Here is a 13,658-nt window from a genome sequence, read left to right as displayed (position 1 = left end):
CACAAGTACAAGTGGAAGATCTATGGGTTAGTCTCATGATGTTAACTGGTCTATATTCGCCAGTAATTCTTTAAAATACCATAGAGAAGAGTAATCCAGAATTATATTTATTGTCCAAATGGTGTGGTATCATGCAGCAGCTTTTCATGAAGTTGGTGCACCCAGTCCAGTGATGGTATAGCAGTGGAAGCTCACAGTGTTGTGACAACTGCATTGGCCAGTCCTGCTATAAACATGAGGTCTAAAGTAATTTCTGGTCAGAGGTCAAACTAAATTCTGTTTGTACTACTATGGTTTTTTTCTTTTTGTAGTTAAAGTTAATAAGTATGGAGATGCTTGGGAAGAGTGAAAGCTTTTCTGCATCTTGAAGACCTCTCTACAATCAAGCATTTCAGCTTTATCAGTGTATCATATCTAAATGTTCTGCTGTACTATTTGGAATGTACTATTTGGAATGCAAATATGTCACAATAAAAATACTTAAGTCTCCTTTCATTTGACAAAATAAGAATGGGTTGTTGTCCCTAGCAGTGTTTAAGCCTCAAGAAATTGATAGTAAAAACAAAGGTGCTACAATTTTTAAAGCACCATCAGTATATTTAAGGAATCAGTAGTAGGTAACTAGAAATTGCTTCTTTCTGTGAATTATATCAGGGGATACATAAAGTCTGCTTTAGATGTTGCACTACTGAAAGGGAAGGAATTAAAAGAGCCCAATCTTATTGTCGTTGTCCCCCATGCAAAATGGCTACTGCTGCATTCTGGGGTATTGGGGCAGTCCAGGAGATCTCTGCATGGCAGGGGGTCTAAATGAACTTAGTCACTTTAAAGGCAATTCAAAGAAACAAAGTGAAGAAATGTTACCTTCTGTGTAAAAACTAGCAGTTGAATACTCCTAAGATGATGGAAAACACTGGTAGTGTGGTTCATCTTATGTAGACTTTGAAATATTAAAATGTCACAATTTTCAGTCTTTGGGAAGAGATTTCCATATTTAAATAGCACTCGGAGAGTGGTGCCACACGTGTTTTGTTCAGTATATCAAGTTCAATCTCATATCTCCTGTTAAACAACTACAGGTAACAGATTATGGAAAGACCTATGTGTAACACCATCTGCCAGTCAACACTACACTACATAAACCAGTCACTGGTCTCATTAGTTAGCTTCATGGGGCTGGATTTGTGATGTTCTTCTAGTGATGCACATCAGTATTAAAATAGACATCCTGAAAAACTTGTGACATGGGTTTGCATGGCCTATAAGCACCCCATGTTCTGTCTGTGCATCTCCCTGTAAATACTATTGTACTGATGCAGTATATTACCATTACAGTTTATTCTTCTGTGCTTTTGTATCAAACTAATGCAGATAGCCTCTTCCATGACGGAGAATTTTCAAAATTTATATATACTTGGGTTTTCCTGGTACCTATTTCAGACCCATCATCATCTTTGGTTAAGGAATGGCATAAAATGACTAAATTTTTATTTTGTATCTTATGAAAAGGGATGGGGCTTTTGATGAAAGCAGAGGTCAAATCTTACTAGTAGAACTAACAGGTCTGCTTTAGGTGAAAGGAGATGACTGACTTGTTTCATAAATGAGAATTTTATATGTAAATACTTAATGATTCAGATTTATTTTGGAATATATTGAGTCCAAGACTTAAGTAAAATAAGTTTGAAAGATTTGTGTATTGTGTCATCAGTACGAAATGTATGCTAAAATATGATGAAAAACTTCATTCTACCAACCAAGAAATGAGCTACATGGCAAAAAGTCTGAAACATTTAAATGAACTAGGCTATATTAAGAGTTGCTTCTAACTCTGCAGCAAAAATCTTGAATTATTTAATTAAAATATTTATGAACGGTATTGTGCTTTTCACTACATTCAATGGATATTCAACACAATTCATGTTCTACACAGCAATTGTAGTTCCCTGGTTGCATTCTCTACTATCATCAACTTACAAATGAAACCATTACTTAAGAATACACTAGCTAAACGGAATCAGTAGTTATACCTAAAGCAGGAGTTCCCAACCTTTAGGAGGCTGTGGACCACTGAGTCAAAGATCGGAATCGTCGTGGACCTTGTGCAGCTGTGGCTGGTCTGGTCTCCGCCCTCTTTGGTCCATCTTCCGAGTGCTCGCCCCTGGACTATCAAAGGTGACAGAGAATGGACTGTCCACAGCCACAGCTGGCACTTGGCTGTGGCTGTAGCTGCAGGTGGTTTGTTCTCTGCCCTCTATGATGGTCTGTGGGAGATTTCTTGCCTGCTAGAAGTGATCAAAGGCAATTTTTTCCCCTGGAGACATCATGAATCACTTCTCAGGGTCTTGTGGACCACAGGTTGGGAACCACTGCCCTAAAGATTATAATAGCTATTACCAATACACAAATGGGCTGCTTATTCAGTCTGAATTCACACCCAGGAGTTTGAAGAAAAAATAACCAGACTTGCCAATGCTAGATCTCCTTCTTAGTCCATTGTTTAATCTCCATTTTAAAAGTGTTTAAAGAGGATACTTAAATATTAAAAGGTTGCTGAACCTTAAGATACATACCTGTTTTATGCAACAGTCTCCAATTTTTCCAGCTTGTTTGTTTCATGCTTAGCTTTGCATTCATTACAAACATGAGGACAGTGCCTAAAAACATGGGGAAGATGGCAGCAGAAAGAAAAAAATTGTTAAATGTAATTACTAAGGCTTCTGTAGCCAGAGGTGCCACCTAAAGAAAGATTCATTTGAGTTCTAAGGCTACAAAATTAAATTTGCTTATTAGATATACCCTTTGTAGGTACAAGAAGACAAGACATGCTTCAGAAGACAACTCCATTAATATCAATTGTCAGCTTCTGTACCTACAGTAAGGAACTTTTTAAGAGGCAAAGAAAGTGGATCTCTGTGTTCTGCACAATACGAAGAGAACTGAAATCACTGCAGGTTCCTGCATATTCTCACAAATCCCTCATATTTTAGAGTCGTTGTGACTTAACATAGTGGTTTTAAGACTTATCACAAAGTTGTTTTTTATTAATGGCCCCTCCTTAAGACTGGCAATGATAGAAAGAAGCCTAAAAGAAAGCTGTCTTTATTAATATTCCTCTATAATGTTCGGTAATAGGAACATTGGACATGTAGGTGGCATTGGCAATATTCAGGTTTAACTAGATGAGTCAACACTCCACAGAAGTTAATGAGTACACCCTAAAATTCACTTCCAGGTTTCTCTGCAATACACACAGGTTCTATGGAAAGTTCATGGAGAGCAGGATGTCTTTATCAGCTATCCTTTAAGAACACTAAATAGCTAAAAATGCCAAATTTGAATGTCACAGAATATTTTAAAAAGTCAGGCAATACCTTAAAATTTAGCCTATTGCTGCAAAATTACCACTAAAGCTGCCGCTGAGCATGTAGTAAATCTCTCTCTCTTTTCATATTATACCACACTAACACATCTCATTACAATCTGCCTGTATACAACCCTTCCTGCCTAAACTGTGTGATATTTACATGCCAATATTTAATAACTCTTACCCTGAATGTAACTGACTCAATAGGTCTTATGCAGCCACATTTTCTAAAGACCAATTTTCCTCCCAAATAAAATTTTTATTAAATTGCTGCAAGTCACAGATGCCTCCTAATCATTGCAAATTTTACAAATTACATTTCAGTTCTTTAATGCTAATGTAAGCTTCTAGAGATACACACCACATTCCAAAATAAGGACATTTGAGTATAATCATAATCATTTGTGAAATAGTATTCACTTAACAGTAACTGTGCCCATTAAATATTGTAACATATGGTGTATTCACATATGAAGTACTACTATGTAATTTAAAATATCAGGTTTATACCTCTAGAAACCCAATCTTATTTTCTTATAAAATCCAAGTCTCATCATTATATATATTTATTTCAAACAAACCATCTCCCGCCTGGGCCAAAAGGGTGAATACCAATACTTTCAAATTTCTTCTGACATGTTCTTATGTATGACATTGTCCCAATAGCATAGCCCAGGGCACCAGCAACTGCAAAGACAGATCAAAATATTGTTCTGCATGACAATCAAATTTAAGAGATATCAACAATTTATTTTGAAAGAACATTGCACAGATCAGGTTATTGCTTGACTTACACAGGAAAAACAAAATCCAAGAAGAGCTGCTGTTTTGTTTCTTGTGTCAAGGAGGGAATTAAGAATGTCCCATTTCTCTTCAAATGCCTGCACTGGATGAACATCCAAGTTTACAGCTCCTTGCATGCAGCCAGAAGCTGCATGCATGCAACTGCAAAGAATCTCTGCATGTTAAGTCATGAAATAGAATATTGGTACTAGGTTGAGGAGCCCAGATTGAACAGCAAGTTTAAGGAAAGCGCCGCTTCTGCCCAGGTGTCACTTCACAGCTCGGCTGCTGAGAGGTGCTCAGAAAAGTGATAACTGGGATCTCCCACCATCTTGGCAGCATCACCCTCTCTCACCCCTCTTGGTCTGCTCCCTCCTCCACAGCATTCCTTGCCTTCTGAGGCCTCCTTCCATCACTGTCTCCCAGAGCCTTGGCAGAAGTGGTGCTTCTGAAAGGGCAGTACTGGGAGAGCCCAATTATCAGATGGGCCAGATAAAGAGCTTCCACAGGCTGTAACCAGGCCTTATTGACGCCCTTGATCTAGCGCTATAAATTTAAAAACAGCCCCAACTATGGTAATTATTATAAGATGCATAAAAGAGTCAGTATAAATTCAAAGCATTGTATTTGTTTTTGGCAAACACCACCCGAGAAACAGAAAGTACATACAGGTTGCAGAAAGCATTCAATGAGGAGAGGAGATAGCCAATTAACTCAAGGAAGGGTCTTTTCTAGAGGCCATTGTATTTTACATTGTGAGCCCCTTGAGACCGAGAAACAACTCAGTTATTTTGCTTTGGGAGCTTCTTTGTTGTGGAAAAGTGATAAATAGCAACAGCAGGATTTTTTACTCTCTGCAACCTTGAAGTTGAAAAGACTGACTTCATTCAATAGTGACAATTGAGATTCTCAGAAAACGGAAGCTATGCAACATTCCACACATGCCATACAAGTTGGCACGCAAGCTTGGTAGCATCTGTTGACAACTACTCTAATAACAAACTTGTACAATTCTAATCTTTTTATCCCTTAATGTTACGAAGAATATTCAGACTTACTTCCTATTTTAGGGAGTGCTCCAAGTTTGGGGTTTGGTTTGAGGACACCTAGAAAAAAGAAATAACTGTCAGGAAGAGCCTTTCATACTATAAATTACCTGAAGCTTGTGCATTGTTCCAGAGCAGCCGGTGTGCCACAAATGGTCCACAGGTATGCCATGAAAGGTGACCAGATGTCATAACCACAAAAGAGGACAAGGCACCCCAAAATGTAGGTCATTAAGAAAAATGTAGGACATGACAAAATAAAAGCTACAAACACTTGTACATTGATTTCATATGGTCTGGTCTAGAGGGTAGAGCCTCCATTCACCTGAAGATAACATCCGCAGGTCACCAGTTCAAGGCCATCGGCACCATGTGACCTTGAAGCAGCTGACAAGCTGAGCCGAGTTATTCCAGCTGCTCTGAGCGTGGGAGGATGGAGGCCAGAACATGAAACCAGATCAGAAAGAAAAATCTAAATGTTGTGGTTCTTGAAAGATAGAACCTTCTTTCAATTGTAAAAATCCCTACGGGGATTTAAATAGCCTGCCTACATAAACAGCCTTGAATAAAGACCAAGAAAGGCGGTATATAAATACCTGTATTATTATTACTATCATCATCATTATTATTATTATTAATTTAAACACTATATTACTAAATTTAAAACTATATTACGTATAATTTATTAATTACAAGAAAGTTATGTGCTGCCTGCCTGGGCCCACTCACAGGGAAAAGGAGGACATGTCCTGGAAAAAGAGGGTGTCTGGTCACCCTGGTGCCAAGGGAGTTTGGGGGAATGTCATTTATTAATTAGGGCCACTGGGGAATGCAATCCCCATGTCAGCAACATAGTGTGACTTATCAATTGTCAAAAAAATGATGGTGTGCCTTGACTCTTTTAACGCCTTGTCAGTGTGCCATGAGATGAAAAAGACTGAAAAATCACTGCTCCAGAGAGAGATTTAAAAAATCCTTAAATGTACAAAATACTCCTAGTACAATTCCCATATACATGTGATAACCCCACTGCCTCAGAACAAGCCATGCCTCATTTTCCTATGTGAAAGAATTCCATTTCAAAGCCTTGCTCCTTCAGGAGAAGGGACCAATTTTTTTCTTTTAATACATGTATATCAGTAAACATTCATTTAGCTGGTATTCAAGAGTGCAGTGAGCTTTCCCTAGCTGGAGTCACCTTTATCCTTTTCAGCTAAGAAACAGTAGGTAGAAATCAAGCAAAATTTCAGACATAACCATGGCTGCAATCCTAAGCACACTTACAAGAGAGGAAGTCTCATTGGAATCAGTGGGACTTACTTCTGAGTAACAAAGAATGGACATGTGAATGCAGCAAACATGTCATACAGTATTTTGTCAGGGAGCCATGATTGTCAAGTACACATTTCAAAAGAGACATGCAACCAGTGGCAAATTTGCTTTGCCTCAGCATATTTAAAATGGTTCATAGGTTACATTCTGTTGAATGTCTTTGACCTCTATAGACTCTTGGAGTAGAAATGTGAAAACTAGGAAAAAAAATTTTTATCCTCCCTCTTTAAATTTTCCAGTAAAAAACACTGAAGAAGAAAATAAGACTTCTTACTTTCTTTACAAAGAAATATATTTTATTTTACATTTTAATGAGGAATGAAATATGTTTAAGGTAATGTTTCAACACATTTTTGTATCCACTGTCAGATCCAGTGATTTGCAACCTTTTTCATTTCATACAACATTGATAAGACACTAAAATTGTTAAGACACATCGGTTTTTGGACAAGGCACTCTGCTGCCGGTTGGACCTCTCCCAATGGCCCTATTAATAAATGACCTTCCCCCAAACTCCTGTGGCACACCTATGGACCATTCACAGCCCACCAATGTGCTGTGGCACAGTGGTTGAAAACTGCTGCTCTAATATTTCAGAATGCTTTATAATAACTTTTAGGGCACCAGCTACTGTATAATTACAATTCCTGTATACTTTGGTAAGCATAACTATCTTCTCATCTGCTTCAGATTGCTCCATCTTCTGCAGCATGTGAAACACATGTCTGTGGAAATATATTTATACGGCATCCTTTATATCATAAGATCTACTGATTGCCATCAGGGTTAAAGGCTAATTTTAGGTCTCTTTCCAGGGAATTAAAAGAAGTTTAAAAATCTAGATGGTTGTTTGTGGTATGTACACTCATTCCACTCTTGCCTCATGTAGAAAGGTGCTGCAGGCTTATGTGGTGTTTCTTCTGTTGCTGGAGAATACTGACATTAAAATATGATGAGAAGATTGTATTTCAGTCCAGGTAATTTAAAAAAATTCCTTTTGTTTAGTTTACGTTCTCAGCTTTTATTTTGTTCCTATTTTTTCAAATGATAAACACTAAGGTTGCAATCCTTAATTAGGTGGGACTTACTTCCTAGTAGACATGCACAGCATTGTGTTGTAAGTAGTTTAGACAGCTTGTTGCTCCATATCTAATATGGTACTGGCTGTATTTGTAATTGTTCAAATACAAACAAGCTATTGATACTTTAAAATTCTATTAACATACCAATCAGTACAATTTTTATGTGATAAGAGCATCAAATGCATTCTGTATACAGTGTTTCTCAAACTGTGTGTTGGGATCCACTAGGTGGATCACAAGCCAATTTCAGGTGGGTCCCCATTCATTTCAATACTTCATTTGTAATAAATTAGACTGATGCTACCATGGTATGTGACTGCATTCGGGGAAATGTTACAGACCTGAACTTTTAACAAGCTACTATGTATATTCTTTAAACAATGATGTAAATGGGACTTACTCCTGGTTAAGAGTAGGTAGGATGGCAACCTAGTTTTGTTAAAACTTTTCCTGCTTGATGATATTACTTGGCATCACTTCCGGTGGGTTCTGACAAATTCTTGTTCTAAAAAGTGGGTCCAGGTGCTAAATGTGTGAGAGCCACTGCTGTATAGAGTACTAAAAAGCAGTTTAGATACAATAAGAAAATAAATGACATATTTTAATTTTTTCCCAAAATGTCTAGTGCTGCGGTTTTCAAACTCCCACGAAGTTTGAAAGTTGCAGTAAGTTCTTGCGGGGGTGGGGGGGAGGCAGCAAGGGCAGGAGAAGGCAACAGCATGATCCCCAGGATCGCTCCGCTCCAGGGGGCTGCAGGAGCTTGGGTACATTTACCAGAGCCTCCTGCAGCCTCCCTGGGGTGCGAGGAGCCCTTCGCGGCTGTCTGCAGGGCTCTGTGAAGCTTCAAAAGTGAAAGTGAAGTGAATATAAAGAGGATTTCTTTCATTTTACTAAAACAAAAAAAATCCATTTACCATTGGCAACCAGTCCTTGAGCAATAAGCATACTTCCCAGAGAAAGAGGAAGAGCTGAAAACAAACATAATAAATAATTATAGCATTTGCATAAATTTTAATACATATCCCATCCCCAAAATTAGCATTAAATGTGGCTTTGTCAACTGTTACTCAATTCTGAAATAAATCAAAACTTTGGAATCTGGAACTCTTAGGCACAAGAAGGAACGCATAGCTAGAGGGGCACAGCACTAAGTTTTGCAGGGAGCCTCACCATAGCCTGCAAGCAGCACCCTCCCCTTCGGAGCCATTCCTGGAGGTGGGAGCAAAATGGAGGCACTGGTTTTACATTTTGGGTTGCTCAATAGTCATTACTTTGCAGCACCACCATGAATAGAAAAAATTTAGAGCCTCCACATTAAACACACACACAAACCCTAGCCAATCCAAGGTCTTGTTGCAACACTAGTGATGTATGGGGTACATCTCAATTTGAATGTGTGCACCAAGTTCTGTGGGGTTGGATGAGCACCATAATACAGAAGTAAATTCAGATGTACATCTACTGCACATACAGAAGCCCATTTTCAATAAAGGAGCTACAGTGTATCTATATATTGGAGCATGTAGGGACCAGTGAAAGAAGAGAGAAGGAATATTACTGATTACTATTATATTAGCTTTGCAAGCAATATGCACAGTTCTTCCCACTTTTAGATTAACAACCTTTTGAGGATTGGCTGAGAAATTACTATTGGGCTAAGGTTGCTGAGCTGGGATTTGAACCCAGGTCTTCCTGGGCTCAGTCTGACACTCAAATCACTATATCACACAGGCTCTCTCTGGTACTGTCTATAAACAACATCTCATTCAGATGCTACATGTGTGGTCTAAAGGTAAACAAAACAAAAACAAAAAAACACAACTTGGTTACCTGGAACAAATTATTACTAACCACAGGTGACTGGATGAGTGGCTAATACATGCCTTTTATATACTGTAAAAATGCTAGTTTTTTATTTATGTGAGTCATGGGTCCATAATTTTCAACTGACCCAGACAGCCAAGCCAAAAAGTGTAGTCACCAGCATCCAACCCCTCCCCTTCTTCCTGAATTCATGTAAGAACAGAGACATTACCCTGAATCCTACTGGCCAAAAAAAAACCCCAGTGGGTTTTTTTCCCCTAACTTAAATGCTACATGACTCATGTAACATGAGAAAACAATGCTCACACCAGTCCTAGCAGTAGGAGGACTTCAAGTAGAGAGATTCAGTAATAAAGCAAGCACTATAAGGATAAGAATACATAGTTGAGGTATTAGGAAGGTATTAATAAAGTTAAGAACAAGGTGATGTACCTCTGTACCAGAAGCTTTCCTCTTTACATTGTTGACGGATCTTCGCAATTTCTTCAGGAGCAGCACCTGAAATTGGACAATGAAGTAGACTCTGAAAATAAAAACAATTGTTAGTTTTATAAGAACTTAGAGAACTATAAAGAGGGCAGCATCCTTTTTTAAAATCTTCCCTCTGTAGAATATAAATAAATCTATGTTCTACTACTTATTTTGTTTTTTATGGGTTTTATCCTAACCTGTGCACATGTGAAGACAATTCCCACCCAGGAACTTCACCACCTCCTCCCCACTCCTGGTACCAGTGAGACATGAAAATCCATTCTTGAGGGCCAGGGGACCCTCCAGAACAATATGGGATGTAACATGAGTAGCTGGGGAGGGCAGGGGAATCTGCAAAAAAATCATCATCGCCCCTCTCTTGTGTGGTCAGGAATGCCTCTTCTTTGTGCAAATCAGTTAGGATACAACCCCTTGTGTACTTAAACTGAAGCCTAGATAAGGGTTTTTTAAAATGTAAACATATTTCAATAAAAATAAGGTTGGATTAAAAGGAAGTCTTGGCCATGCCAATTGGAATCTCTGACTTAATCCTTTAGGACAGACTCCAATGTCATATCACAGATTACTTTTCAAAGTAAAATTAAAACATAAAGAGGGAGGAAATTAGTAATTTTTTGTAAACATGCAAGATCACTAGAAATATTCTACCATTGTAATTGGCAATACAAGCAATCATGCAATGCCAGACTGAAACAATATCATTCCATAAGATTGAGAGTATTAGTCTCAAACGTTTTTCTCCTTAATTTGCAAATCTCAACTGGTATTGAGGAGTTTTACATAAGGTAAGGGGGAAAATGGTGCTAGTCTTTCAAGCGGGCTTCTGCAGCACCCTTAAGCAGATGACAGGGTTTCAGTGCCTCAGCAGGGCTCACTGCTGATTCCAAACTCAAGACTAATCCAGGGAGGATAGGGCTCCTTTGTGGCAGAGTTCTTTCCAGCAAGCTGCAGCCATGGCACATAGGGAAGAGGGGTCCCACTGAAAGACACTTTGCATTTGAATGGATTTGTATGCATTTGTATGCAATTTGCATACAGAAGCTCCCAAAGTCCATTTCCCATTTTCAGAGACAACTTCTAGTTTTCCTCTGAAAACCGGAAGTGGCTTTTGGAGGCTTCTACAGGTCATTCTGAGCCCTGCAGAGGCTGGTAGAGTGGGTTGCTAGCCCAGGTTGACCTGGAAGAAGCCTCGGGGGCCACCCAATGCTTCTGGAATGGCCCTGATTTTGAGCCATTCAAATGCAAGGGTGGATGGGAGAGCCTAGCCTGTGAGCCATGTCCAAGAAGAGGCCTCCCTGGCACCACCAAGAACATTGTGACTCACTGTGGAGAATGAGGTGGGTCGCAGCACTGATAAGATTGGGAACTGCTGCTCCAGTGTATTAGAACAATATATTCTTTCTTCTTTTCTCATCACTAGTGCTTTGGAAAAGTGAGAAGTGACAGGGCTCCTGCTATGCCGTAGAAGAGGAAATCTCAGATTAGTCTCCAAAAGTGGAACAGAAAAGACAAACCTTTGGTTTTTGTTCAGTTGGCGAGGCCTGCACTTTCCCTTCATCTGGAACAGAAGCCATGGCTTATACCTTCCAGCAAGCTGGATGTAGCAACACTGTTTCCTAAAACAAAAAGTCAATTGTTAAGAAGAACTCAACAACATGCATTTCAAAGCAACTTCAATATGTTCTACTATTCCATTTGTTGTTCTTTTCCCATGTAGGCATATGAAGTTATCTTATACAAGCCAGCCCACTGGTCTATCATAACTCAGTACTGTCTACTCACCGGTAGCTCTCCAAGGTGGAAGCCCTTTCCAACTCTGGTTGAGATCCTTAATCTAGGACCATCTAGGACCAGGCCTAGCAGGCCTGTGGGCTGAAGGCAGCCAACAGAAGCAATTTATCCAGCCCCCATTCTAATTGGGCTCTCTCATATTTGAAAATATAAACAAGATTTGCACATTTTCTATGTGAGAACAAACTGCTTATTTCTGGCCATCATCAGCTTAATGATGTCACTTCCAGCCCCCAGCAGGCTCTATGAATTCTAACTTCGGCCCTCTGTATAAAATGAGTTTGACATCCCTGATCTATAGTTTAGTTTTATACAGTTTATACAGTGTAGTTTTAATATGGTTCTATAGTAACCTTGAGTATAATTCTACAAATGGTTATGCAACTTAGAAAAAATTATTATGAAACACAGCATGTACAATTATATGTGTTTATTAATAACTCCCAACATATTTTGTAAAATAAGTGTCAGCCACAAGGGGCTTAATTTCAGGTAAAACTCACCCCCCCCCCCAAAAAAAATTTGTTTTAATGCTACATATCAGCTCTGGAAAGTGTAGAATGATAATGACATCAACAACACACTTAACATGCACAGAGGGTGTTTTCTTTTCAATGAGTAGCTCTACCCATCTTGAATGGGACAGAGAGGCTGGACAGTGTTGCCAACTTTTTTTTCTACAGGCCCAGCTTCTGTATTGCAACAATAGCTAGGTACATTGAAATTCAGCAAGTTATTTTTATGTCCATGGTAGGAATAACTGAACAGGGGGAAAAACTGGACAGACATAATTAATGCAAGGCAATAATAGAGGAGCAGCCTGGGGGAGGGGGAAAAAGCAGAGAGTGGCAATTCTACTTATAGGAGACATTGTTCAAAGTCCACCAATCCAACCTCTTTGAAGAAAAGGAGATATAAAAGTTATGATAAGTCATTTGGGCTGGAGCACCAGCCAGCACCTCTCAGTTCAGAAATAAAGCATTAACAATGAAAAGGAATAACTGGATTACTCATCAAATTAGGAATATATTGTAACTTTAGACACCTCACCTGAGCCTTGCCCCTATTCAGCACTGATCTTGACCCAGTTTCTTATTCTCAGTCTACTACACAACACGTGCCTTGAAGACTTACAGCCTTGCCCAGTCTATGCACGACTACTCTGAAGTAAGTCCCATTATAGGCAATGGGGTTTACTGCCAGGTAAGTGAGGATAGGATTGCATCCCTAGTCAGATCAATATCGGGGATAGGCTCTTACAGATTAAAAGTAGTGCTTTCAATATGTCCCTTACTGTGCGCAACACTTATGCCGTCACTCGTGTGTTTTCTCACAAAACGTGGTCAGGCATAAGGCTGCTCTTACAAAGATCTCGGCCCCGCAAACTGCTTTCAGCACAACCTCTCATCCCTAGAGCATGTCAAGAGTGCCCCTGAAACGATCGGAGCGCAGTCCCTTAATCACAATCAGCGCCCCTGCATCTCCGAGGCTGCAATCCTCTCTACACACTTCCCTGGGAGTAAGAGCCCAAGCCTGCGCATGTCTACTCAGAAGTAAGCCCCATTATACTCTGTGGGACTTACTCCCAGGAAAGTGCGGATAGGATAGCAGCCAGCAAGCCCAATCCTATGCACGTCTACTATAAGTCTCATTGTAGTCCATGGGGCTTACTCCCAGGAAAGTGTGGGCAGGATTGCAGCCCAAGCCTCACTGAGTTCAATGAGACTTACTTCCGAGTAGACATGCAAAGATGGTAGGTCTTTGCGGCCAGCCCTGCGCCTGGGCACTTTGCCTTGGAGAGGTGACGACAGCCCTGCCCCAGCCCTCCGGCCGCGCCACCGCGCTCACCTCTGGCGTCCGACACACACCCCAGGCAAGGCTCCTCGCGCTCTGCCTCCGCTTCTTCCGCCTCCAGCTCCCTCCACTGGGGGCTCCCCGCCC

General features: G+C 39.9%; 2 protein-coding genes across 2 annotated transcripts in view; one reads left to right on the top strand and one right to left on the bottom strand.

Annotated features, from left to right (window-relative positions):
• Nucleotides 1-440, top strand: part of OCIAD1 (OCIA domain containing 1) — an 18,654-nt gene extending 18,214 nt beyond the window's left edge. Inside the window, exon 8 of the mRNA XM_066632137.1 lies at nt 312-440. Coding sequence (XP_066488234.1) covers nt 312-349 — 38 coding nt within the window. The 3' untranslated portion in view covers nt 350-440. The remainder of the gene's footprint in view (nt 1-311) is intronic.
• OCIAD2 (OCIA domain containing 2) overlaps nt 1-13,658 on the bottom strand; it is a 14,361-nt gene extending 703 nt beyond the window's left edge. Inside the window, exons 1-7 of the mRNA XM_066632138.1 lie at nt 13,566-13,658; nt 11,441-11,542; nt 9,867-9,957; nt 8,525-8,578; nt 5,209-5,256; nt 3,949-4,054; nt 2,574-2,657 (exon numbers count right to left, since the gene is read on the bottom strand). Of these exons, the coding sequence (XP_066488235.1) occupies nt 2,579-2,657; nt 3,949-4,054; nt 5,209-5,256; nt 8,525-8,578; nt 9,867-9,957; nt 11,441-11,500 (438 nt within the window). The 5' untranslated portion in view covers nt 11,501-11,542; nt 13,566-13,658 and the 3' untranslated portion in view covers nt 2,574-2,578. The remainder of the gene's footprint in view (nt 1-2,573; nt 2,658-3,948; nt 4,055-5,208; nt 5,257-8,524; nt 8,579-9,866; nt 9,958-11,440; nt 11,543-13,565) is intronic.

This window comes from Tiliqua scincoides, chromosome 6 (genome assembly GCF_035046505.1).
Source record: "Tiliqua scincoides isolate rTilSci1 chromosome 6, rTilSci1.hap2, whole genome shotgun sequence".
In the NCBI taxonomy this organism is placed as follows: domain Eukaryota; kingdom Metazoa; phylum Chordata; class Lepidosauria; order Squamata; family Scincidae; genus Tiliqua; species Tiliqua scincoides.
Note: the sequence above shows the minus strand (reverse complement) of the source record. Positions and strands in the feature narration are given on the sequence as shown.